This window comes from Nuphar pumila, chromosome 14 (genome assembly GCF_984573655.1).
Source record: "Nuphar pumila chromosome 14, dmNupPumi1.hap1.1, whole genome shotgun sequence".
Taxonomy (NCBI): Eukaryota; Viridiplantae; Streptophyta; class Magnoliopsida; order Nymphaeales; family Nymphaeaceae; genus Nuphar; species Nuphar pumila.
Window position 1 is genome coordinate 28,374,972 of NC_143262.1, and position 27,161 is coordinate 28,402,132.

Below are 27,161 nucleotides of genomic sequence, written 5' to 3' on the forward strand. Positions count from 1 at the left end.
TGCAAGTTGTATCTACTCAATCTAACCACATAGATGTTTTCAGCATGGTTTGTTTGCTAATGATCAAGCGTTGGATCCTACTTTTCTGATGTAAAAATGTGATGTTTTGAGTTATGAAATTTTGGCACATTGTGGGCCATTGATTTTTGGACCCGTTTAGAAACCTAATTACTTATCATAATCACATGATTTAATTTTTTTTTTCTACTAAACGAACCATAACATTTGATCTACAAATTTGGAAATTTTTTAAGAAAAGATTGATTTCTGCTCATTAGTTCCATACCTTCATTATTAGCCAATATTAAACCTATATATATATATATATATATATATATATATATATATATATATATGCTTTAAGCCCTTTTCTATTTGCGATAGTGATGGATGAGCTTACGAGATCAATTCAAGAAAATGTACCGTGGTGTATGTTTGCTGATGATATTGTTTTGATTGATGAGTCTAGAGCTGGGGTTAATGCTAAGTTAGAATTATGGAGACAGACATTGGAAGCTAGAGGTTTTAAGTTGAGTAAGAGTAAGACTGAATATATGAAATGTCGGTTTAGTAAGCAACGAAGTAGTGATGGGAGTGTAGTGAAGCTTGGTGAGCAAGAAATACCGGTGAATGATTATTTCAAATATTTGGGATCCATCATTCAAAAGTATGGATAAATTGATGGAGATGTAAATCATAGGATAAAGGTTGGGTGAATGAAATGGAAAAGTGCAACTGGAGTGTTGTGCGATCGTAGAATGCCATTGCGGTTGAAGGGAAAGTTTTATAGGACGACTATTAGGCCCGCTTTACTATATGGTACAGAATGTTGGGCTGCCAAGAGACATCATATTCAAAAAATGAGTGTAGCTGAGATGCGGATGCTTAGATGGATGTGTGGAAATACAATAAAAGATAAGATTCGGAACGAGGAGATACGTAAGAAGGTAGGTGTTGCACCCATTGAAAATAAGATGCGAAAGAATCGTTTACGGTGGTTTGGACATATTCGGCGAAGGCCTAATGATGCTCCAGTTAGAAGGTTGGAGAAATGGGAAAATATATTAGTTAAAAGAGGTCGGGGTAGGCCTAGGAAGACTTGGATGGAGATGATAGGAAAGGATATGAATGCTTTGAACCTCACCGAGGACATGACATTGGATAGAAATGATTGGAGGAAAAGGATTCATGTGGAAGACCCAAAATGAATTTCTTTTTTGGTTCATATCGCTGACCCCAATTGTTTTGGGATGAAGGCGTAGTTGTTGTTTTTTGTTTGTTTTTTGTTTATGCTCCTCGTGTTTTCCAGATCCTCTAGTGATTTTTTTACCTTAATTTTTTTTTCACATCTGACCCTCCAGATGTGATCTATATGTTTGGTTTAGTAGAAAATCGGTCTTTGTTTCATATTTTCCGATGTGTATGCCAGATTTTCTGCAGTTTGATAAATCAACGTCCTACAATGTACCAAATCTTCAACTCTCAAAAATTTGTATTTTTACGTCCAAAAAATATCTAAGGGTCAATTCTACTATTTTGATGATGCTGAACACATCCATGGGGTTAGATTTGGTCAAAATAACCTCTCCCTATGAGTTTTGACTAGGGGTTTGGAACCCATGAGGGTAGACATTATATAGAAAGCAAAGCCCTGACTGCATGATGTGTATGTATAGCCCCTTGCCTTTGTTATTGGCTATAACAAGTAAATTTTAACTAATTGTATGGGTTGAGCTTTGAAGTGAGGCTCCCTGACTTCTATTTGGTTTAAATGTAGAGGAAATGCGACCTGAAGCACCCCCCAGGTGATGAGATATATCGTAGTGGTACATTGTCAATGTTTGAGGTAAATGCTCTCTCTCTCTCTCGTTTTCAACAGATTGCAATGTTCATGGTTTTTCTTTTCGACTCTCAGTTTGATTGAACCTTGTTTCTTCATTTGTTTTTTAGTTTCATCAGACAAGAACCATTGATTTATTTCTTTAATGACTGATTTCATGACCCAGCTTTGGATGTGAAAAACAAAAGTGAAGTAATGCATGCTTTCTCTTGGAGACCTCCTTGATCGTTTTGTTTAAATCCAAATATTTCCCTGCTTTTTATAACTGGAAGCATGATGTGATGCAAACTTCATCTTGTGCATTCTATTTCTATCAATCTATCATTATTCTTCAGTTTCTTTATTTAATTGCTTATCAATGCTATAGCTTTTAATGTTACACTAGCAGTTTTTGTCTAATTGTTGTCTGATATTGAAACAGGTTGATGGAAAGAAGAACAAAGTTTATGGACAGAATCTGTGTTATCTGGCAAAATTGTTTCTTGATCATAAAACACTTTACTACGATGTTGACTTGTTCCTTTTCTACATACTTTGTGAATGTGATGATCGGGGATGCCATATGGTGGGATACTTTTCAAAGGTAATCATTTCATCCTTCGTCATTGATTATGTTTTATCATATAATTAGTGAAACTCTTGTCGGTTTTATTTAGGTTGTGATTTGATCTATGTAGTCAAAAGCGCTAGTTGGTAGACACCTAAAAAGACTAGTCGGACTTGTTGATACACTGATTAATATATATATATATATACACACACACAAAATGTGCAAATAAATTGCTAAAATTAATAACAAACATGTATGCACATAAAATCAATGAACAAATAGTTGACAAAAAAGAACATGTCAAACATTGTAAAACCGCTATATTTCATGTCTTACTAAATAAGCTTAAGAACAATTGAATAAAAAAACCAAACTGTCGATATAAATAAAAGCTAAATAATTTAAACACAAATTAAAGTCTTAATAATATCAAATTCACATCCAAGTCATACTAAAATGTCATAACTGAAGTATTAATAGCTCATGATAACTAAAAACATCACATTTAACTAAAATCTCATATCCTAATCTTCATCTATAAACTATAAAGATCCTAGAACGAAACTACATAGGCCAAAAATTAGGACAAAAAGTCCTCATTGTTGCATCCAACTGTTGCGTCACCATTTCATTATATTTTTTGCATTTATTTTTTATATATGAAGTCAATCGAGTTCAATGTGGTGTATCATCATCATCATCTTCAGAATTTAGAACAATGTCTAGCAGTTATTCTTCTGTGCATTGCTGCAATCTTCTCATTCTTTCAAGTTCTTCTAACTCACTACAACTCCAACAAGAAAAGTGGCAAAAATAGACGGAGAATGACATGGACTCGAATAGCAAAGTTCTGCAACTACTTGCATCCAACTCGATAAGCGTTCCTCCACTCGGCTATATGAATTAAAGGTAACAATATGATATAGGTAAATAATCAAATCAATGAAAATTTATTATATAAAAAAAAACAGTAGGATGAAGAAGAAGGGGTGAGAAGAAGAGGGGAAAATAAAAGAAGCAGGCGATGGAGAAGAAGAAGAAAAAGGGACGAAAGAAGAGGAGAGTGGACAGGAGGAAGAGAGAGAGAGAGGCCGATTAGGTGACCTAGGTGATGCCTAGTCAGCAAAAATGGTACCCTAGCAGGTCTAGTGCCTAGATGTTGTAGACTAGGCGTTGGACCTATGTCTAGGGTGACTTGGCGCCTAGTCACCGCTTTTAATTACTTAGGATGTAATGAATTTTTTTGGGTGCCTTTGATTTGGTGTGCAGAGAGTGAGTTTTGCAAACATGGATAATTATTGGGTATTTGAAGAACTCAATTAAGATTATTCAAGCATCAGTAGTTTTGAATGCTTTTTAGATATTCTACTTACATGTTGCATGAAACACTTTATACTATGTGTATTGCTTACAAAATAGTGCATGAATTTACAAGGCCATTTGTTGTTTATAGGAAAACAAAGTGAAGCATAATGAACACTAACACTTACGCTTCATGCGAGCATTTTGTGGTATTTTACTACTTTAAGAAATACCTTTCGAAAAAGGTTTTCTTGACTCCAAAAAAAGAAAAAGGAGTGGTTCTAAAATCTTTGAAGTGCATGAGATTGCAAGCCAATTAACTATTTACAAGAAAATGGTTAAAGATCTGTAGTGCTGTTATTTAGATGAGGCAAAGTTGTAAAAAATGTCTCGTAATCCTTATTAGTCAAGCTCAAAATAAGATAAGTACTATATCATATTGTAAAAAAAAATTCATTTTAAATAAAAAATTCCAAAAAGACAGAATACAAGAAAAAATAAATTTAAGCATTAAGATCAACTAAGCATTTCAATGTCATTAACATCCAGTAAAGTTTACTATATAAAGTCATAATATAGATGCCACGAGATTTCATTACATAAAAGTTTTATGACAAGACAAAAAAGCTCATTAGTCATCTTCATCATCAAACATTCCCGGTTCTACGTCAGAGATATCTTGTTGTGGGTCTTGTGGCTCCTCAGCATCGTCGTCATTTGGTTGTGCAGCCAGTGCTCGGTATTAGAATATGGGTTGGATATGGATCCATTTAATATTGGATCCATATCCATTCCCAAGCTTTGTATTTTAATATAATGAGTTACTTATACAAGGGCATTTTTGTCCACGTGTGAACTATTGTAACCCTATTAAACTAATGATGTATTAGCGCAGACCCGTGAAGGAAAGTGGCTGCCGATTCTCAACAACATCAGAGCTCTCTCTCTCTCTCTCTCTCTCCCTCTCTCTCTCTCTCGTCTTTGATTTCTGCAGGTATTCTATTATGGTATCAGAGCGCGGTGGCAGGTCTGGGCATAAAGCACGATCCTTCAGCTTCTTTAGTCAGCCGAGTCTTTCCCATCCAGCATCGGCTCCATCTCTTCTTCCAGTTAGCCGAGTTTTCTTCTCATTCAGGGGCTGAAATCATTCAGCCGAGTCTTCTTCATCTTCTTCAGCCACATCCAACAGTTGACCCTCATCTTATCCAGCGTAACGTGCAAAGCACGATCCTTCAGCCGAGTCCTGACATTCATCTAATCCAGCGTAACGTGAAAAGTACGATTCTTCAGATCGAGTCCCCTGTGCCGAGTCCCCTTCACCACTTCAGCAAATCACGTGAAAAGCACGATTCTTCAGATCGAGTCCCCTGTGCCGAGTCCCCTTCACCACTGCAGCAGATCACCTTCTCCAGGTCGAGTTCCCTGTGCCGTGTCTTATCTTTCTAGTTTCTAGTTTGACAGAAAAAGATCACCTATCTTTCTAGCTTCTGCTGTGAATATCTATTGGTCGAAGTTTGTTTTTCAGTTTTCCTCTAATATTTCTTCTTTCTATTCTTTAGTTGTGAAAATTTATTCTTTAGTTTCCTGTTGATTCATCATATTTAACATCTTATATTCTGATTTCAGTAAAATCGAGTTCCCTGGTTTTCCAACCAGGAATCTGTTTTGATATCCTCATTCCTTTTCTGTCAAACTTTCCATACCCTAGAGCTCTTATTTCCCTTGTCGTGACATTGTGCCGATTTCTGCCAACTGTAATAAAACAACTCAGTTTAAAAAAAAAAAAGTTGTCAACAAGCCTACAAATGGATACTTCAACCAATTCGGGTCTTTCTCCCAATTTCTTGGGGCAGCTAGTTTCGGAAAAGCTAACTACAAACAACTATCTGACTTGGAAAAGGCAAATTGCTCCTTTTATTCGAAGTCAAGACCTTTCAGGTCACTTGGATGGCTCTATTCCTATGCCCCCAGAATCCATCATAACCGAAGCCAAAGAGGATGGAGGATTGCCGAATATTGTTCGCAATCCTGCCTTTGTTTCTTGGATGAAGCGCGATCAGGCACTTGTCGCATACATCACTTCCACGTTATCACAAGAAGTACTGATTTCCATTCCTGATGATTGCACATCCAAAGTTTTGTGGGAGGCTTTAGCTCAAACCTACTCTCAGATATCGGAGGCCAAAGTGTTGTTTCTCAAACGCGAATTTCAAATGCTAAAAAAGGGGGCAATGAGCATCATTGAATTCTTAAATCAAGTCAAAAGCATCACAGATCAGTTAGCCATGGTTGGATATCCAGTGTCAGATAAAGAAAAAGTGCAGCAGACACTGAATGCTTTGGGACCAGAATATCATGTTCTTGTAACGTCTTTATTGTGTCTACCTACGCTACTCAGCTTTGAAGAATTACGTGCTAAACTCTTTCAGTACGAGATGACTCTGAAAAGCATGTTTGATGCTTCAGCAGGACAATCATCTACGCATGAAGTTCTTGCCACAGGAATAATAGCTGATCGTTCACGAGGAGGACGTGGCAGAAGCAGGGGAACTCCAATCCAGGGTGGACGTGGGTTACTACCTACACCAAATCCTAATGTCAGTACTTCAAAGAATGTTCCCACATGCTACCAGTGTAACAAACGTGGTCACATCAAAGCCAACTGCTGGTTCAATCCACAAAATCGGAATAGAACACAAAATAATAGTAATGCTGCTACATCAGGAACTGCAGGTACATTTCGAGTCAGTGATGATGCCAAGGATCTTCTCTTATCTGCGATGGCCAACCTGAATCTAAAACAGAGTGATGATGGAATATGGTATGTTGACTCTGGGGCAGCAGCACATGTCACTGGCAATGCAGGTAAGTTCTCTGCGTTGACTCCTTATCTTGGTAAATCTAATATCGTAACTGGAGATGGGACTCACCACCCTATTTCAAACATTGGCAATGTCCTCATTCCTTTGTCTGAGTCATCTATTTCTTTATCTGATGTTGTTCATGCGCCAAATATAAAGAAAAATATTATCTCTGTTTCTAAGCTTGTTGACTCTACCAATTCATCTGTGGAATTTACTCCTACTTCTGTCTTTGTCAAGGATCTTCAAACGAAGGAGATGTTCGCTAAAGGAGAGCGACGTGGAAACATGTATGTCTTCAATGAAGATTCAACCTCCAGTGTCCTGAAGCCCAAGTCTGATCATACCTCCAAAAGCGTCTTAAGTATATCCAAATGTAATAAGCCAGATCTCTGGCATTCTCGTCTTGGTCATTATAGTCAAGTCTTTATTGAAAAGTTAGTGTCCAATGGTTTTCTTTCAGAGTATGTTTCATCTTCATTGAAGGATAAAATGTGTCCCAGTTGTCAGGTCTGCAAAAGTCATGTACTTCCTTTCCATCAAATAAATAAAAGAGCCTCCATGCCCTTTGAAATAATATGTTCTGATGTTTGGGGCCCAGCCCCCAATCCTTCCTCTTCTGGAAGCAAATATTATGTATCTTTTATTGACAGTTTCTCTCGTTTTACCTGGATATTCTTTATGAAACACAAATCAGAGGTTTTTTCCATCTTTCGTCATTTTCATGCTTATGTTAAAACTCAATTCTCCCAAAACATTCAAATTCTCCAATGTGATGGAGGTGGTGAGTATTCCTCCAAAGAATTTTTAGACTTTCTCCAAGATAATGGGATACATCGTAGAGTTTCTTGCCCGTACACTCCACAATAAAATGGAATTGCTGAACGTAAACATAGACATATTGTGGAAAGTGCAATGAGTATGATGCATGATTGTAACTTGCCCATTAGTCTTTGGACAGAAGCTTTTCACACTGCCACTCATGTGATAAATCGTCTTCCTATGTCTATCCTTGAAAATCAGTCTCCCTATTACGTTCTCTTTGGTGCACATCCTGATTATGATGAGTTACGAGTTTTTGGATGCACATGTTATGTACACATTGATAAATCCATGAGAACTAAATTTCAGGACAAAGCCTCCATATGTCAATTTGTTGGTTATGCAGATGAACATAAGGGCTACAGGTGTTATGACCCTGCCAATAAGAAGGTCAGGATTTCCAGAAATGTTGTTTTTGATGAAAATAGTTTTCTGAAAAGTAAAGCAAATCACAATCAAGAACACGGTGATGCAGCTGGTAATTGGTATGATCCATGGCTTAGTGCTGAACTTATTTCACATATTGCCGAAGATACTATTTTGATCCCTGAAGACGTACATGGTGAGACAATTTCAGATAATGCATCACAAACAACATGTCTGAGATACAAAGGTAATGTGTATACCAGGAGACCCAAAGAGCAAACAAATGTACCTGCTGAAGAAAACGTTGCATTGCCTGATAACAAAGAAGCACCAAGAAGATCAGGTAGGATAAGACATCCTATTGAAAAATGGGTTAGTTATGACAACTTTTCTATGGACTTTCAAATTTTTCTATTCAAGATTGAGAAACATGATGAACCACTTGGTTTTCATCAAACTGTCCAATCCAACAAATGGATTGAAGCGATGAATGAGGAGATCGAGGCACTTCATGAGTGTCAAACATGGGAGATAGTTGGGCGTCCTCCAGATAAGAATGTTGTTGGTTCTAAATGGGTATATAAAATTAAATATAAACCGGATGGTAGCATTGAACGGTACAAGGCACGTCTCGTAGCCAAGGGTTTCACTCAAGAATATGGTCAGGATTACGATAAGAAATTCAGCCCAGTGGTGAAAATGGGAACTATTCGCATCATACTTGGCTTGGCAATTGAACATGGCTGGACCCTTAGTCAACTTGATGTTAAAAATGCATTTCTTCATGGAAATTTAAAGGAAGAGGTCTACATGGAGCAACCTCAAGGTTATACAGAGGGAGACCCAAAAGAGTATGTATGCAAGTTAACCAGAGCCTTGTATGGTTTGAAGCAAGCTTCCAGGTCATGGTTCGAAAGCTTCTCCTTAGAAATTCAGAAACATGGTTTCTTTCGTTCCCAACTAGATCATTCTCTGTTCATATACAGAAATGATACCACCCTGGTTTTCTTACTCATATATGTTGATGACATTGTGATCACTGGTAATGCTCCAGACCACATTCAACGAATTAAAGTTTTATTGAGTATGCAGTTCAAAATGAAAGACCTTGGGGAACTGAGATATTTTCTTGGTGTAGAGGTGGACAGACAAGATAACAAAATGTCATTAACTCAACACAAATACACTCTTGATCTTCTGGCTAAAGCAAGAATGACAGATTGTAAACCTCTACCTACACCCAGTGTTGTCAACCAAAAGCTCAGTATTTGTGATGGTGAGTTATATCCTGATGCAGTCAAGTATCGCAGTTTAGTGGGTATGTTGCAATATCTTACCTTTACTAGACCAGACATTGTATATTCTGTTAATCAAGTATCTCAGTTCATGCATGAACCAAAGACTGGTCACATGGATGCTGTCAAACGCATCCTTCGCTATCTAAAAGGAACAGTAGGCGATGGACTTACGTATATTCAATCTTCATGGAAGTTCTCAAAACATAACATACTGTCCTATACAGATGCAGACTGGGCAGGGGATCCAGATGAGAGGAGGTCTGTTTCAGGATACTGTGTTTTCATTGGAAGAAATCTTGTCTCATGGAGTAGCAGAAAACAGAAAGCTGTGGCAAGGTCTAGCACAGAGGCAGAGTATAGATCTATGGCAGCCACCACTGCAGAAGTGACCTGGATTAGGCATCTACTTACAGAAATGGGGGAGGATATTTCAAATTCGACACTTATGTGTGATAACAAAAGTGCTATACAAATTGCATTCAATCCCATTCATCACAGTTGAACTAAGCATATTGAGATTGATCAACATTTCATCAGACAAAAGATAGCAGACAAAGAGATTGAACCAGTTTATGTGCCTTCAGAAGATCAAATTGCTGATATGTTTACCAAAGGTCTTACAAGTCAACGTTTCTGGTATCTGAAGAACAAGTTGCACATGGTTCACTCCCATGCACAACTTGAGGGAGGGTATTAGAATATGGGTTGGATATGGATCCATTTAATATTGGATTCATATCCATTCCCAAGCTTTGTATTTTAATATAATGAGTTACTTATACAAGGGCATTTTTGTCCACGTGTGAACTATTGTAACCCTATTAAACTAATGATGTATTAGCGCAGACCCGTGAAGGAAAGTGGCTGCCGATTCTCAACAACATCAGAGCTCTCTCTCTCTCTCTCTCTCTCGTCTTTGATTTCTGCAGGTATTCTATTACTCGGAACTATGTTATTGCTTGTTGTTCCCTTTTTCTATTATTCATATTCCTAATTTCTTCTATATTGGCTCGCATCTCAGCTCATGCATCATCTATAGCCATTCAACATGGTTGCAATATTATAGAAATTTTCGACCAGATCCTTGGATCATAGGTTGGGCCCTTAAGGGAATGACTTGCACGGGACTTGCATGGGGAATTGCATGTAAGCCTAAGAGCAATTTGGGCAATGTACATAAGGGTAGTTACTGGGCTGTTATTGGGGGTATTATGGCCATTCTCACCTCTCCTTAATGGAATTAGGAAACTACTAGAGATTGGCTTTCTAACCAATTTGGTCGAGAGAATCCCTTTCCAACAACCCATCTCATCCTTCCCAATTCCCTAACCATCATTTTCGACCTCTCTTCATCTCTCTCCTTACCTCTAAGAACATATACTGTGTTACTGGCTACTTTCCCATGGATGATAGTTTTTTGCATGTCTCAGGCCTTCTTTATTTGAGATGACATTTTTGTCAGGTCCCAGGCTTTCTTGATTTGAGTCGACATGATTATGATTTTTCTGGGCGGGCTGCATGTGCCACTTTCTATTTTGCTTTTTGACTGCAAATTTAAAGTCATGGAACTATTTCATGGTCTAATTTTTTAATGTTTTTAAGGAGCTTTTAAATGTCTATGTAGCAAGAAAATTGTCCATGATTGCGGTTTCATATAGCTCTTTCATACACAAAAAGATAAGCTTTCTTTTGCTTCATTTTTCCTTTTTTTTTTTTAACTTTGAAAACACATCAATAAATGACTGGCTCATCCAATAAAGAACTAATTGCTATTTACTGCACTTTAATATGCATAAAAAACACAGTATGTTATTGAAAATAAAACTGAGGTAAGGTTGCCACCAAATGTTTTCTATTAATTGACATTGTTAAGCATTTTTAAACCTTGATAACTGGAAATTTTAGCTGTAATTGAAGTTGCTAGCTTTTGCAGTTTTGTAATTTCCACTCCCATGACTTTGCAAATTGATTTTTTCACTTGTTCCTGTTGTTTATTGGTTTCCATGGCTGACTATTTTTCTTATGACACAGGAAAAGCATTCAGAAGAATCTTATAACTTAGCATGTATACTCACTCTTCCTCCTTACCAAAGAAAAGGATATGGAAAGTTTCTTATTGCGTTCTGTAAGTTGACAGTCATTTTCTCTCTTTATTTTCTTGTTGCTTGTTCAGGTAAAAATGAATGATGATGATTTATGACTTATGTCATATATTAGAATATTGTTGTTTAGTTACTAATTTTATTCATAGTTATATTATGGGTTTGATTTTCTTTTTGGGTTTATAATGTATGATATGTCTCGTTCTCCTTAGGAAATTTTTGTTCATTGTGGTTTTCAGGAGTTTTTCCTCATTATTCAACTCAGTATAGGTAATATGTTTTTACCCTTGTGTTCTTTATATATATATATATATATATATATATATATATATATATATATATATATATATATATATATATATATATATATATATATATAGTCACTAGAATATGAAAACTGAAATATGAGAACTAGAAATATGGGCATTTCCAACACTTTTTTTGCAAATCCAACCATGTGGATGTGCTTGGCATGGTGAGTTTGCTAGGAACCAACCATTGGATCATGTATTTTTGATGAAAAGTGTGATTTTTGAATGCTTGAATATTTATGAAGATCATGAGCCATTGGTTTTAAAGCCTTAAAAAATCACGTTTATGCATCAAAATCGGATGATTCAAAAGAGGGTTCTTATAAAACCAAGCATGTAGTTCACATCCGTGTGGTTAGATACAAGCTAAGTAACAGGGACTCGGCAAAGCAGGTGCCGACGCGGGTGCGCGTGCAGCACCGGGTACGGTCAACACGACCCTGGGTGCGGTCAACGCACCCAGGGTTATTTCTGTCCACATTTCGGATGTTAAAAAAAAACCTGATGAAAAGGAGTGATTAGGGCAAAAATTTTTTTTGCCCAAATCACTCCTCTCCTCTCCCGTGCAGCTCAGCTCGAGCCCTCTCCTCCCGACGCCACCTCCTAAGCTCCTCCTCTCCCTCGTCGCAGGTACGTCCCTCTCGCTCTCTGCTTGTGTCGGCAGGGGAGGGGCCGAGCCCCCCCTGCACCCTCTTTTTCTCTTGTTGGGTCGGCAGGGGAGTGGCCGAGCCCCCCCTGCGCCCTCTTGCTCTAAAGGTGGTTTGGCAGGGGAGGGGCCGAGCCCCCCCTCTCGCTCTCTTGTTGGGTCGGCAGGGGAGGGGCTGAGCCCCCCCTGCTCCCTCTGTTTTCGGCAGGGGAGGGGCCGAGCCCTCCCTCTCGCTCTCTTGTTGGGTCGGCAGGGGAGGGGCTGAGCCCCCCTTGCTCCCTCTGTTTTCGGCAGGGGAGGGGCCGAGCCCTCCCTCTCGCTCTCTTGTTGGGTTGGCAGGGGAGGGGCTAAGCCCCCCCTGCTCCCTCTGTTTTCGGCAGGAGAGGGCCGAGCCCCCCCTCTCGCTCTCTTGTTGGGTCTGCAGGGGAGGGGCTGAGCCCCTCCCTATTTTCGGCAGGGAAGGGGCTGAGGCCCCCACCCTGCTCCTTTTGATATTTAGGTTGATTTATGTAATTGCTTTACTTATGTGATTGATAATTTGATATTTAGGTTGATATACTGCATGCATGATGAATGATATTATGACAATGTTAACTATTAAATGTTAAACTGTTAAAACTTCAAAATTATATATATATATATACATATATATATATAATTTTTTTTTTACATTTTGCCCCTGCCGCACCCCGCACCCGGGTTTTTTGGAAGTGCCGCATCCCCGCACCCGCACCCATGTGACATAGGATACAAGAGAAAAGAACAAAAAATCCATGAAAATTGCCGTTCACACATTAGTTCACATTTTCAGTTCTCATATTCTGGTGACTATATATATATATATATATATATATATAGAGAGAGAGAGAGAGAGAGAGAGAGAGAGAGAGAGAGAGTCATATCTTGTTTCTTGAGAAAGTAATGTTTCATACAAATGTATTTTATATAGTTGGTTTTATTTAGTGTGACAAATCATGGTAAAATTTCAAAATATCATGATGTTATCTGAAATTCATTTTTCCTTAAAAGTTTCTATTATATGTTCTCTATTTTTTTGTGTGCTTTAAATATCACAGAACATGATTATACCATGATCATTGTTGTAAAAGTTGGATTGTTATGATTTATATAGCCCTAAGTTATATCAAAGGTTCCTATTAAAAGGTTCACAAAGAATCATAATTTAAAACGAAAAATAAAAAAAAGTATACAATTCAGGAGAGTTATTCGTCATGCCATTACCATGCCTCTCTCTGGAATACATGATTGGACTTTACTTTAAATGAGTACTTGCAATTTCATCTGAAGTAGAGAAAAGTTATGATGTTTCAAGATGACTAGGGGTTGCCTTAATCATTATCTTGTTTGTTGAATTATAAATAATAGATGAGGAATAAGATAAAATAAAAAAACAAAATTTCTTGGCCACAATTTCAAAGAAAACATATTATGGAAGTATTGGAGCTACATAACAAATATATAATAGATAATGAAGAACACATAAATGATGATATTTTTTATTCTCAGATGTTTATAAGAACATTGCAATAACAACTACTTAGTTGCCGGATTATAGAGCAATTAAAAAATTTGTAATCTAACCATGTCTTTGGAAATAAAGCATCATTGAGGTTTCACATGAGCTGTATGAAACTCAAGCCCATATTTTTCAAGTTAAAAAAAATACAATGTTTACCATGCTTGGACTTTATTTGAGCTTTGAAATCTTGAAAATAGATGTTCATACTTGAGTTGGGCTCCTTAATTAAGCTTAAGCCACCATTTTCAATGGAAAATGTTTTTTCTACTTGAAATAATAGGGAAGGGTGGTATTTGAACATGTTGCCTCTATGTTTAAGAGTCTAGGGGTGTCACTATTATGATGGCTCTTTTTGTTATAAAAAACTTTTTTTTTAAGTTTTAGAGTTTCTATGATTCTTAGTTAAACTCTAAACAGTCATGCTGAGCTCTTAATGAGCTTACTACAAGAACTTGGCTCATTTATTAAACGAATTGGGATCAAGCCGGAGTCTTTCACTAGCTGCTCATATTGAATCATGACAGGAGACAAATCCTTTGATGTGCATGATGGTTGAGGAGCAGATAGTCTTTTTGTTCCTTCTTGATTCGTTTGAGGATAAGGCATGCTCTCTAGGATGTGGTATATCTTATGGCACAGTGCCTTACGGGTTTGTATTGTATTGGGCAGATTGATATGAAGCAATACACACCTTGTTATCTCTACAAATTTTTATAGGTTTTACCGTGCTATCCCCATATCTTTTTGGTGATGTCTGGAAACTTGGAAGGCCATTTCTTGCTATATTTTGTCTTCATTGTTTTCCTTAATGTTGAGATTTTTCCAAGATTTTTCTAAAGGTAAACAAATTATTCAACTTGCCTACTAAATTCTCATAGCAGTATTTATGACATTGTTTCTCGTTGGGATATTCTTTATTCTTCCCATTGGGATACCTTTTTTATCTTTTTTGTTGGCTGTGCACTTTATGTACATTAGTGACTTGGATGGGTATCACTTTAATGAGGATTATTCTCTCTATTTATTTGGGGGAAGTTACCCTTCCAAATACAATGGTTAATTAATTATTTTATTCATTGAAAATGTGATGATTTGTTTACCTTGTTTTGCATCAAGGTTCCCTTTGACTTTGGAAGATCTCTTGCCTTTCTTGACTGTCATGGATTCATGTGCTTAGATATGGAAACATTTGCATGTGCACTCAAGGGCACAACTAGTTATATCTGCTCCTTCAAGATACATTGTTTCTCTTGGAATGTGTTGGCTATTTTTCTTTAGTGCGTCTAACAAATTGTATCATCCTTTTTTTCTAAATGTATAGGTGAAAGTTCAAATGAATTGTGTAATTAATATTTTTAGAAGTCTTCTGAGATCTTAAAAACAACTTTTGACATGGCTGATGCATTGTTTGTTTGTCAGCGTATGAACTATCAAAAAAAGAAGGTAAGGTTGGGACACCTGAGAGACCACTCTCCGATCTTGGTAATCTAAGTTATCGTGGCTACTGGACTAGGGTTTTGCTTGACATTCTGAAGAAGCATAAGGGCAATATTTCCATCAAGGTATTAAGTGTCAATTCTGCTTTCTTTCTGAACCTTCATGTTTTAAATTTGTGTTGCACTCTGTGGTTTTGCTTGTGCTGTCAAATCTTCTCATATAGTGGACACATTTTTCTGTGATTATAAAGCATGCTTGAATAGCAAAGACATAGTTCCGTATCCTTTTTCCATTATAGACTTGCCTGAATGGTTTCAATAGGTTAATTTTATCATTTATAGTGGTTGTTTGATTTGGCTTAATTTTTTTTAACATTTCAGATCAACTTATTTGCATATTCATTTTTCTAATTATTAAATAATATTCTCCAGTTCAGAAAAAATTGGAGGATGAGGAACTGAGTCCATTCAATATCTTCTAGAGCATGATCCATGGATGTTATGTATTAGTTCACTAGGCACAAGTAAAATCTATTTTTTGTCTGGGCTATGAAGGCGGGGAGATCTTGTGCATGTTGTTACTGGCAGGGGGTTTGCTTTGTTCTTTTTTCGTTAATTGCACCTTTTCTTGGTCTTCATTATTATTGGTAGTGAGATGATGACATGAATAAAGCTTGAGCACTGTCTCCCCATTTTGTGCTCTCAGTTGTACAAAATTCAAGGGTACTTTTTGAATAACCAAAAAAGGTGATTGTATTTTAGAGAAAAAAAAACTTTGATTACATTGCATATGGCAGTATCCAGTTGTGTGACTTATTCTATTGAACTAATAGTTGGTTCAAGAAGTCACAACTCTTACTAGTAACAGGTCCTTAGGTACAGACTTTCATGGTTGAAAATGTGAGCTGTGACACCTTAACAAGAAATATTTTAAACTCCAGTCATCCTGTCAAGAAAAAAGGGTTTTTATTTATTAATTCAATCAGATTTGGATTTGGAAAGATATGCATGACAACTTAACAACAAATTTTGGGTTCAATTATAGTCTGTTCCTGTCCAGAACACTGTTCCTTTGTTCATTCTTTATTGTTCTTCTAAGGAAGACACTTGAATTTCAACCCTTTTGTCATTTCATATTTCGTTGATTGCAGCCAGCCAAATGGTTCTTCTTCAAGCAATCAAATCTAAGAGCTGCTGGCTCTTTGTCTTTCCTAGTTCATGAATAAATAAATCAACTGGTGCCTCCATTGTATTAAAAAGCAGTAATACCTTCTGCTTTCTGGCTGTTATGCATAAATTAGAAAAGATGCATCTTTCAAATGTTCATGGAATCTCAGCCGTGGTTGCTTGTCCGTCTTCATTTTTCTGGTGGGAGCAGTAAAGTATATTATACTGTTCTTTGAAGACTACGGATTGTATGTTTGCATGGATGATTGCTATCATGTTATATTGCACAAAACATGCCAAAAATGGTTCAGTTTTGAGTCAGTTCTTTGTTTATGTTTGATCTTATTTGTAGTTTGTTGTGGAATATCATGATGATTTCTTATTTCTCACGTATAGGAAAATGATGTGACAAGGCCGCCACTAGTTTTCAGTTGTGATTTGGTTTAGGAGGACCACTATTCCTGACTTGTTGGATCATCATGAGTTGCCTAACAAGGGTCTTGATGTTGATATGATTAAATTTGCCTCCATCAGTTTCAAAGAACAAGAAATTGTTATTCCTTTAATCGTCACCTATGAAATTATAACAGATAGTTACTGCTTTTGATCTACTATCAAAGTTCAGTACATATTAACGAATGTTGATACTGGTTGAACCAAGGTTACCGGAAGCGCCTAGCTAAAAGGGGAAGCGCGCTTCCCCGAAGCGCGGAACGTCGCGCTTCCGAAGCGTGGGGGGAAGCGTCCCCCTTTTTTGGGAAGCGCGCCCTTTTTTTTGGGAAGCGCGCTTCCCTTTAATGGGGGACACACTTCCCTTTAATGGGAAGCGCACTTCCCCCTCGCTTCCCCTGTTTTTTTCATTTTTTTTTGTATTTTTTATTTTTATTTTTTTCGCTTCCCCCTCGCTTCCGAGACGCTTCCTATGTTGCTTCCGAGATGCTTCCTAGGTCGCTTCCGAGACGCTTCCTAGGTCGCTTCCGAGACACTTCCCGAATCGCTCCTAAGTGGTCCCACGCTTCCCCGCTTCCTAAAATTTTGAAAGTGCCTCGCTTTCCGCTCTCGCTTCCCGCTCCCGCTTCCTCAACTGGCAACCATGGGTTGAACCAGATCGAACGTTGTTCCGAGGGATATCACATATCAGGTACCGTATGAATAGGAATAGGACCGAGAAAACTCCTCTACGACTTCTTCTATTTCTCGATAAAAGGAAATATAAAGGAAATTGAAGTGGACTTGACTTTGCTGTTTCTTTTTTATCAAGCTGGGGTTTAGCCTAGAACCTGATGTATAGCATACATATATACATGCTTCTTGTGATGGTTCATTTTCATCCATTTTTTTGTGTCTCTGTCATGAACAGTCCAATAAATTTTTTTGATGTATCTTTTCAGAAGTTCGTATCATTCTGCCCGTACCCATTTCAGAATGCATCCATGCACCTTTATCCTTAATTGTCAAAACCGGTGCCTAGACGCCCCCTAGGCTGCCAGGCTGGCTACACATAGGGCAACCACCTAGGCTTATGGGTCTAGGTGATAGGGCCTTGTTTTCCTCCATAGGTGGTGCCTAGGCTGTCCCCGCCCAGGCCGTAGGGACGTGGTTGCCAATTTTTTTGTCTCCTTCCATTATTTTTCTTTTTCTTCTTCCTCCTGCCCCAAACACTTCCTTTTTTTGTCTTTTTTTTTCTTTTTTCCTTCTCCTTTCTTCCTCCTCCTTTCACCCATCCACCTTCTCTTTTTCTTCCTCTTCCTCTTCCTCTTCCTCTTATTCTTCTTCTTTTTCTTCCTTTTTCCCTTTTCCTTTTTCTCTTTTCTTTTTTCTTATTTTTCTTCCTTTTTCTTCTTCTTCTTCCTCCTCTCGCCCCTCCACTCTACTTTTTTCCTTCCTCTTCTTTTTCTTTCTTTTCCCTTTCTTTTCTTATTTTCCTTCTGTTTTTGTTAATTTTTGTTCTTTACATGTATTCATTTATTTTTCACATATATATAATATGCTTTTAGTTATATATGTGTGTGTGTGTTTCACACACACACACACACACACACACACACACACACACACACACACACACATATATATATATATATATAATATGTTTTATGTTCAATGTTATGCAATTTTATGAATTTTGCCATATGTTATATTGAACTACACACTTCATTGCCATATGTTATACTGAACTACACACTTCATTCATAGCTACAATCATATGTTACTAAATTTAACTATTTATTGTAATATTTTGCTTCTCGTGTTTTATATTTTTTGTCCTGCTTAGGCCTTAGACTAGTCCTTTTAGGGGTCTTTTGCCTAGGCTCCTGCTAGCACTTTTTTGACAACTAAGCCGTTAGCCTGATAATATAGATCAAAGTTTGATTATAGACCATTTATTATTGAATTGTTTTGATCTCAAGCAAGCAGCAGTGGGCAATCAACGAGAGTATTTTGTTAACATCAAGTATAGTGCTCTGACTATTAAGCCCTTGAATATCCCAGTAATGGTTCTCATGAAGTCCTGGAACATCAGGCTGTAGGAAGATTCTAAGCATCCATGTCTTTTTTGCTGTTTGGATGCTCAAACATTTTTGTCGTATGGAACTTTGTTGTGTGCCTTCGATAAAAATCTAAGGTTTCTTCAATGTCGTTCAAGGTGAGGTTGGAAAGGTCAAGGCCCTAGTCTGATGTTATACAAGAGTGAATGGGAGGATTTATATGAGGAATTGTTACGCTATCTTGACCATGCTCGATGGTGGCAGGACCAACAAAGAGGAAATTGAGGGTGTACGGATGCTTAGAAGGGAGAGGATAGTTATTCATTGCATGTTAACAGAATTGTCCAAGGTAGTTTGGAGGATAAGTTGGTCCAGATTTTGACCTCTGCTTGTTTTGTCTCATCCGGTGTTATCAAACATGCGCCTTGAGGCACAAAAGGCGTGCCTCGCCTTGAGGCGAGGCCCTCTGCGCCTCAAGGCGCCAGCCTGAGGCGTGAAGAGCAAAATAAAAGTCTTTTATTTTTAATTAGTAAGCTTGTAATTAGTTTTTAATTAGTTTATTTTTTTAATGTTAATCTCATAGTTTTTTAGTACTTATTTGAGATTTTCTATTGCTTATTGGTTGTTGCTTTATAGGACATTATATTTTTCAATTATATAATTAGTTTTTCAGTTATGGAATCAGTTTTTTAGTTACTTTTATATGTTAATCTTATATTTTTTAGTACTGATTTGAGAATTTTTATTCCTTATTAGTTGTTACTTCATCAATAAAGCATTTATTTTTAATTAGTAAGCTTGTAATTAGTTCTTAATTAGTTTAATTTTCTTTTTATATGTTAATCTCATATTTTTTAGTACTTATTTGAGATTTTCTATTGCTTATTGGTTGTTGCTTTATAGGACATTATATTTTTCAATTATATAATTAGTTTCCAGTTATGTAATCAGTTTTTTAGTTACTTTTATATGTTAATCTTATAATTTTTAGTACTGATTTGAGATTTTCTATTTCTTATTATTTGTTACTTCATCGATAAAGCATTTCTTTATTTATTTGTATTTTTATATATATTTTTATACTTTTTTTTAAGTTTTCAAAATTTTTTTTTGAGGCTTACGCCTCACCTCAGTTTTTGGTGGAGCGCCTCACTATGCCTCAACACTTTTCACAACACTGGTCTCATCTTTTGCTTTGTTGTGAATTATTTAAAACCCTTAGCTTGTGCTTTGAGGTAGGGTCTCCTATGCTTGGAGACATTGTAGGTTTTGCGAGAAGATTGTTTGGTCACATATCGTGGTGGAAACTTGATATCATTATAAGTCACAGGTATTCCATTCAGCTGGTGAACAGGAATAAGTGATATATTGTAGATCAATAAGAGAAAAGAGAACAATCAAAGTCAAAATTTTCCTTGTAGATCAGGTGCTTGATCGCATCAATGTTGCTCTTTGCTTAATTTTTGAGGAGTTGTGGTATTGCATTTTTTAAAATTTCCTTGGGTGTGAGATCTCTAGGGTTTCTAAGTGTTTGGATTTTGGGGGTTTTCTTCTATTTTTACTTTATAAGTTTGATTTGGCACAAATTGGGGATAGATTTTCCATCATTGAGGCCCACAAGAGGGTGGGGGTTTCAAAAATCTATGGTCAACTCAGATTAAGGCTGGAAGTGGGAGAATATTAAAAATGATTGGAAAGGCATGTTTTCCATAAGATTGGAGGCTTATACTAAGCAATTCCTTGAAGTTGGGCCATGGACAAAGAAAGGTAATTTACATTATTTTCGTCCACTCTTTGAGGCTTTGAGGTCGCAAAATCTTTTGCTTAAATGTACAAGTTTTTAAGTTTGGTATGCCAATTGAGGGAGGAAGAGATGGAAGATATAGAAATTACTCGACATAACTTGTAATTTGTGATGGGCTACACCGTTTCAAATGTCATGTTGTAGGCCAAGGTGATTTTATACCATGATATAGCTATCCTAATATTTCAACCAATATTTAGGCTGAGATTATTGCAAGTTTAAAGAAATAGGGAGTATGAACACATGTTGGTTTGTATTAATGATTTTGGATTTTAACTCAATCCAAACCTGTATTTCTTACATTAATACGGTTTTGGTTTTGGAATTTAACCCAATCCAAGCCCATTTCTTACATTAATGGTTTTGGATTTTAACTCAATCCAAACCCATATTTCATGAAAAACACGTGGGTTTCTATTGTAACTCAGTCCAAACCCATCTATATATATTTATATGTGAATTGGAGTATGATCTGAGATTTTCATGGGTTTTTTTTTCTTAAATTTTGCCATACATATGTGATCTAGATGCTTGGCTTTATAGAAACAAGCTCCTAGATCATTCAATTACGATAAGAAGGATCTTTTAAGTCTTGAATCAACATCTCAAAATTTTTGTAAATAATCAAGCATCTAAAAATACGTAATCGAACAGTCGATTCCTAGCAAATGGACCACGTTGAATGCATCTGCAGGGTTGGATTTGCAAAAAAAGTGTCGGAAATGGCCAATTCACATATTTTCGGTTAACATATTCTAGTGACCATATATATAGTTGTACCAAGGTTGTAAGTTGCGTATCATAACCTGTTTCGGTCCGGCCAAAGTAAGATACATATTGTAAAAAATGTAAGTTTCATTAAAAAATTATTTAAAAATTAAAAAAAACTGAAAAAACAAAACAAAAAATCATAGAATACAAAAACATAATATATTTATATAATAAGATTAACCAAACATAGATATGTCATTAAAAATTTAACAACACGCATTGCACAATACATTTAACAACACAAAACATTTAACATTTAACAAAACAATACATTTAACTGAACATAGAGTCCAGCAACATGTCTATATATAAAAGTCATCTTCAATATCAAACTTCAGCTCAATGATTTCCTTCGTTTATTGCATCGTTCAGTGGCTTGAGATGATGATGGGTCATCTTCATATTCTGAATCAAGGACCGCCTCTGGCAATTTCTCTCTCACAAATGTTGCACGTACTTGTGTCTTTCTTTTATCATCTTCTATAAGACTAGTAAGAAACTCAACACAAATATCAGAAAGAATGAGATGCGTACATAATTTCATGGTGGAGTTATGCCATACAATATGACATTTAAATCTATACAATCCTTCTTGCATTACAAAACCACAAATGTTACACTTTACTATTCCTTTCAAATACATCTCCAAGTCAATTGGTGTACAATATTTCAATGTAAGATCCTTTGAGAGGCATCCTCCAAGAACTTCACCCTCCATCGACCTCCTAGATCACTGATTACTAAATCTAATCACTACAAAGATATAAAAAAATGCTCAATAACACACTTAGGTACAAATTTTTAGTTCTAAGGGCACAAAAAATGAGATTAAGGGTTAAAAAACTAAAAGTAAAGTAATATCTTTTAAAAACATAAAAAAAGGAGCTTACCCTCCTTCAACTTCAATCATATACAAACGAAGCAAAGAACGAAGATTTTTTACCTTATCTCACTTCCTTTGAGTGAAAATGCATTCTTACGCGAGAAAACCACTAAGGCCTCCTTGCGCAAAAACCAGACCCAAAAATGCTGCCAAGCCTCTTACGGGTGCATGGGTTTCTCTCTAATGGCCTCTACACAAATGGAGAAATCGGCCCTAAAAAGGTCTTTAAAACCCAAAGTAGAAACAAAGTTTCGGCCCTTTTAAAGTGCGTCTGAAGTGTATTGTACCGATACGGATACGATATACACTCGTGTTGCAATATGAGTGTGTATTGTATTGTTAGAGTAAATAGTAACAATACGTGTTGTACCGTATCGTACAATACGATATAATAATTACAAAACTGAGTTTTACTCTTTCACCCGTATCTATGAGACATAGCATGGACTATATGACCTTTCAGATTAGCTTGAATGTTAAGACTTGTATTAAGTATTTGTTCACTCTACTTTGTTGTATATTTTTCTACATTATTTAGTTTCATTCGTACCTTTTAATATTTTGAGTTTATGTTATGCAAATTTACGGCTTCATGATATGTTGGAATACTTATGATACAATGCTATTTTCTGGCACTTATGATTAGGGATGCACAACGAGCCGAGCTAGCTCGGGCTCAGCTCAGACTCGACCTGTTTAAGCTCGGCTCAAACTTGTTCGAAAAAATAAATGAGACGAGCTTGAACAAGGTTTCAAGCTCGGTATATGTAAACGAGCCAAGTTTGAACAGGCTGTCTAGCTCAAATAGGCTCGGTAATCCTGATTAGGCTCGACTCACAGTTATATAAAAAAATTAGATTTTGTATATGTATATTCTTTTTCTTTACATGATCATAAAAAGAGGCCTTATCTTAATAGGTAAGTTGCTGAATTTCTTTAGAAGTGTTCTGGGTTCAAATCCCACCACTTTCCTTATTTTCAGAGAGGCTTTTTGACACACATTTCAAAAAAATTTGAAAACCTTTTTATAAAGGTGTTCAGCTCGACCCGACTCGAGCTCCACTCGAGCCGATTTCAAAAAAAGTTGAAAACATTTCTATAAAGGTGTTCAGCTCGAGCTCGACTCGAGACGATCCTGAGCATAAGTTGTTCAAGCTCGGCTCGAGCTCTAACCGAGCTTGAACAACCTAATCTTCTTTTTGAGCCTAGCTTAGCCAGCCCAAGCTCAGCTCGAACCCGGCTCATGTGCATCCCTACTTATGATATGATTTACACATTTTGCAACATTGGTCTTGCACAAATTATGTTTCTTGGACACACATATGGGCGTGGGTTTGTACCTAGGTATAGGGTATTATAAAAAAAAGCTTAAAATCAAACTGTGAATGTGCATACACGTATTGCATGTGTGTGTCCACATGAATGACGTAAATCAATAATGCAAGCTCTAACACCCAAGCCAATCTACCACAAATTGCTTGTCTTTTTTATTTGAACAACCTCCCATCTCTCCAAAGTTTACACTGACAACTTTAAAATAGTATGGGGAAGAAAATCTTTTCACACCAATAAGAGGCAAAGTGTGGAGATTCTCTCTTTTTTTGTCATTTTTCTTAGATTTAAGACAAAAGTCACCTAATTGCCTTGTTCTTAACTTCCTCATTTATGAGTACTTTGGGTGGCCATGATGATCTCATGCAGTCTGAAAAGATGAATGGCTCGGGGATGGTTGCTCACAGGTTCTGCAATGTACAACTTTTGCATACTTTTCAAGCACTCAATATATGCAAAAGAGTAAGACATTTTGGTTCCAACTACAACAAGAGACAACATTTTTTAACAAACTACAAAGAAACAGGATGCCTAATTAGTAATGCTATGTATAAGTCCAAAAGTCAATAAAATACTATTTATTCCAAAAAGTTTCTTTGATGATTTAAACAAAATCATAAAGATATGGTTAGTACGAGATTATTTAGAGAGAAGATTTTGACACTAGTGGACTAAATACTGGAGTATCCAAAAGTGTTGGTGTCATCAATTGTCTGACATAACCCGGCTGCCTGTAGTAGTGTCCATGTAACGTAACTTGCTGTTGTGTGAAGATGGGTTATCCCGTTTCTTTTAACCACACTTATTTTTTGGTTCTTTTGATCTTATTAAACAAAACATGGAGAAAGGGAAGATAATAAAAGGGAGAGAGAGAGCAATTTATGTAGTTCATACGTAGTTTTTCATGTAAAGGTGGAGCAAAGTGAGTTGTTTGGAAAAGCAAGGGCAGTGAACTTGTGGAGCAGTCATGTAAGCAAAGTGGACGATCTCATTGGAAATGGTGTTATCAGTGATAGTTTAATAGTTTGAAGGGCTAGGGGGGTGATCTTGTTGAGGATGGGGTGAGTATGGAGCAACCATCTCCCATGGTGGCATAGGCCTGCATATCTGAGCCATTCAAATTTCTTGAATATTTTCATGAGAATTACTTGTATACTTGGATCTTCTTTTTCATTTTGCTAGACGTACATGGATAGCATTCTTGAGTTCATAGACCAAATCCTGTAAATATTCAGTATTTTTCACCGGTGTTATTGATCTTTCACTGAATATTCTCCAGTCACAACCAAGGTCAACAATGTCTGTAAACGAAGGTACCGATTGGGTGACACCCAAAACCCAGTTTAAAACTGGGTTTTGATGTGTTTGGCTGACACCAAAACTTAGTTGAAAGCTGGGTTTTTCCAAAAACCCAGCTAAGTGAAAAAAAACCCTCCCCTCTGGGTTGGAAACCCTGTTTATCAGGGGAGGGGTTATCCCAACCCTCAACAGCCCCACCCACCTCTCTCCCACCTGAGTGCAGTCAGCCATTTCCAGCTGGGAACCAGCCGGAAATGGCCGGACTGGCACCGCCCGACGGGTGCAGTACCAGTCTGGCAATTTTCTGACCGGTGCCTGGCCCGAAACATATTTTTATCTTTTAAACCATGGTAATCATGACCATTTCCCGGCCAGTCGTGATTTTTGTTTTTTTCTATTTTTAGCTCCACCGGCCATTTCCCAGCCGGTGGGTGGCGGGAAAATGGGCGGATTTTTATTTTCTTTTACATTCTGGCCATTTTCCAGCCACTCACTAGACAGAAAATAGCTGGGATGGTGTCACCTGGACAGGACAGCACCATCCCGTTCATTTCCTAGCTAGTGGCTGGCCGGCATTATTTTTTGTTTTTCTTTCAAGTGTTTAATGGCCAAAAACCTGATTTTGGTTTTTTGGTCATCCAAACAAGTTTTGAGCCAGGATTTGCCCTCCTTGTCATCCAAACAATCCCAAAGGGAATGTCCCTGGAGTTCATTTTTGTACCAAACTGCCCAAATTCTTTGTATCTCTAATTTTGCTATCAACAAACCTGCTGCCTTTTTCCTGCTATCTTGTTCTTGGTTTCCATTATACCTGACATTTCAACTAGTGGGGTTAAACTTGGAGGTTACAGCATGAACTTTGGACTTCCATGTTGATTGGGTTTTCTTTTAAAAGAGAGAGACTTAAACAAGGAAAAAGAGATTAAAGAAAGGGTTGCTCGAGTGTCATTTTGGTAGGTTGTGCACCTTTTGATGCAAGGCTTAAATAGATACTCTTGGAGTATGATGCCATTCTCAGAACAGTTAAAAAGAAAAAAATTTGTCATGACTACCACCACTTTTGCTTCTATATATTATTTGGGTAATTTTAGTGCCTTCACTGTTCTGCATATCAGCGATGCCTTCTTTTCCTTTCTGGATATTGCGCAAAATTTGGGGAGTATGATGTAGTAGATTAACATTTACATATTTTCTTGGGGAAATGAACGATGTGGCTTTCTTTCTGAAAGCTATACTGTTTGCTTGTGTGGTGCACTTGAAATGATGGGTCTATCATGCCAAAGTTTGTGTTTGGGCGTGGGCCTTCCATGTCGGATATGTGTGGCTTCACAGGCAAACTTCTATGCTTGAAATTTATCATCATTTTGATTCAGTCAACTGTTGATATACAGCAATTTATCTTTACATGATAATGTGTGGATCTCATGGCCCATTGGTTTCTTCCAACTTTGTTAGCAGGAGCTCAGTGATATGACTGCAATAAAAAACGAAGACATATTGTCTACACTCCAAAATTTGGATCTTCTCCAGTACCGGAAAGGCCAGCATGTTATATGCGCTGACCCCAAAGTGTTGGATCGCCATCTCAAGGCTGCAGGCCGTGGAGGTCTGGAGGTGGACGTTAGCAAACTGATCTGGACCCCTTACAAAGAACAAGGCTGATTACAAATCCTTCCAATTTTTTCCTGTACAAAATTGCACTAGATTGAATCCTAAGGATCTATATCCTTTTTCAATCTTGTATAAAGTCTGATTGTGTTGTATCCTGATACAAATACTTGGTGCTTATTTTGTGATACTGAACCACAACTTATGGTGGTAATTTACATCGATCAGATCTCCAAACGTAGAGTCTTTATCTTTTTATCATGTTCGGCTTGTTCTATTTATTATTTTCATGTGTGTTAAAGTTGGTTCCGAGATGATCTTTAAGCCAGTTTTTCAATTATATTTATCTTCGTGAGTGAATCGTGAGCTGACACCTTTTGTCAAATTTGAATCTTATGGCACTCTGTACTAGTGAACATACTAATTTACTAACATAAAAAATAAATCATGTTAAACACACATGAAAGATCAGATCTAATATTTAGTGGTCCGTGCAAGTGTGGACCATCACATGGTATCATTGTGCAAAACTATAATATATGTGTGTGTGTGTGTGTCAGCATACTAGGCACAGTGCTGTACAGTGCTAAATGGAACATGCTAATGAGTTTTCCTTTTTTTTTTTTTTAAATTCTGAGTCCATAGATGTGTTCAACATGATTGATCTATTAGAAATCGTCACTTGTATCATGCTTTTTGGATGAAAAAATGGTATTTGAAGCTTCAAAAAATTA

General features: G+C 37.0%; 1 protein-coding gene across 1 annotated transcript in view; it reads left to right on the top strand.

Moving 5' to 3' along the window:
- Window positions 1-26,764, top strand: part of LOC149816692 (histone acetyltransferase of the MYST family 1-like) — a 49,258-nt gene extending 22,494 nt beyond the window's left edge. The window contains exons 5-9 of the mRNA XM_089987229.1: window positions 1,778-1,846; window positions 2,262-2,423; window positions 11,071-11,164; window positions 15,058-15,200; window positions 26,278-26,764. Of these exons, the coding sequence (XP_089843355.1) occupies window positions 1,778-1,846; window positions 2,262-2,423; window positions 11,071-11,164; window positions 15,058-15,200; window positions 26,278-26,481 (672 nt within the window). The 3' untranslated portion in view covers window positions 26,482-26,764. The remainder of the gene's footprint in view (window positions 1-1,777; window positions 1,847-2,261; window positions 2,424-11,070; window positions 11,165-15,057; window positions 15,201-26,277) is intronic.
- The last annotated feature ends 397 nt before the right edge of the window (window positions 26,765-27,161 follow it).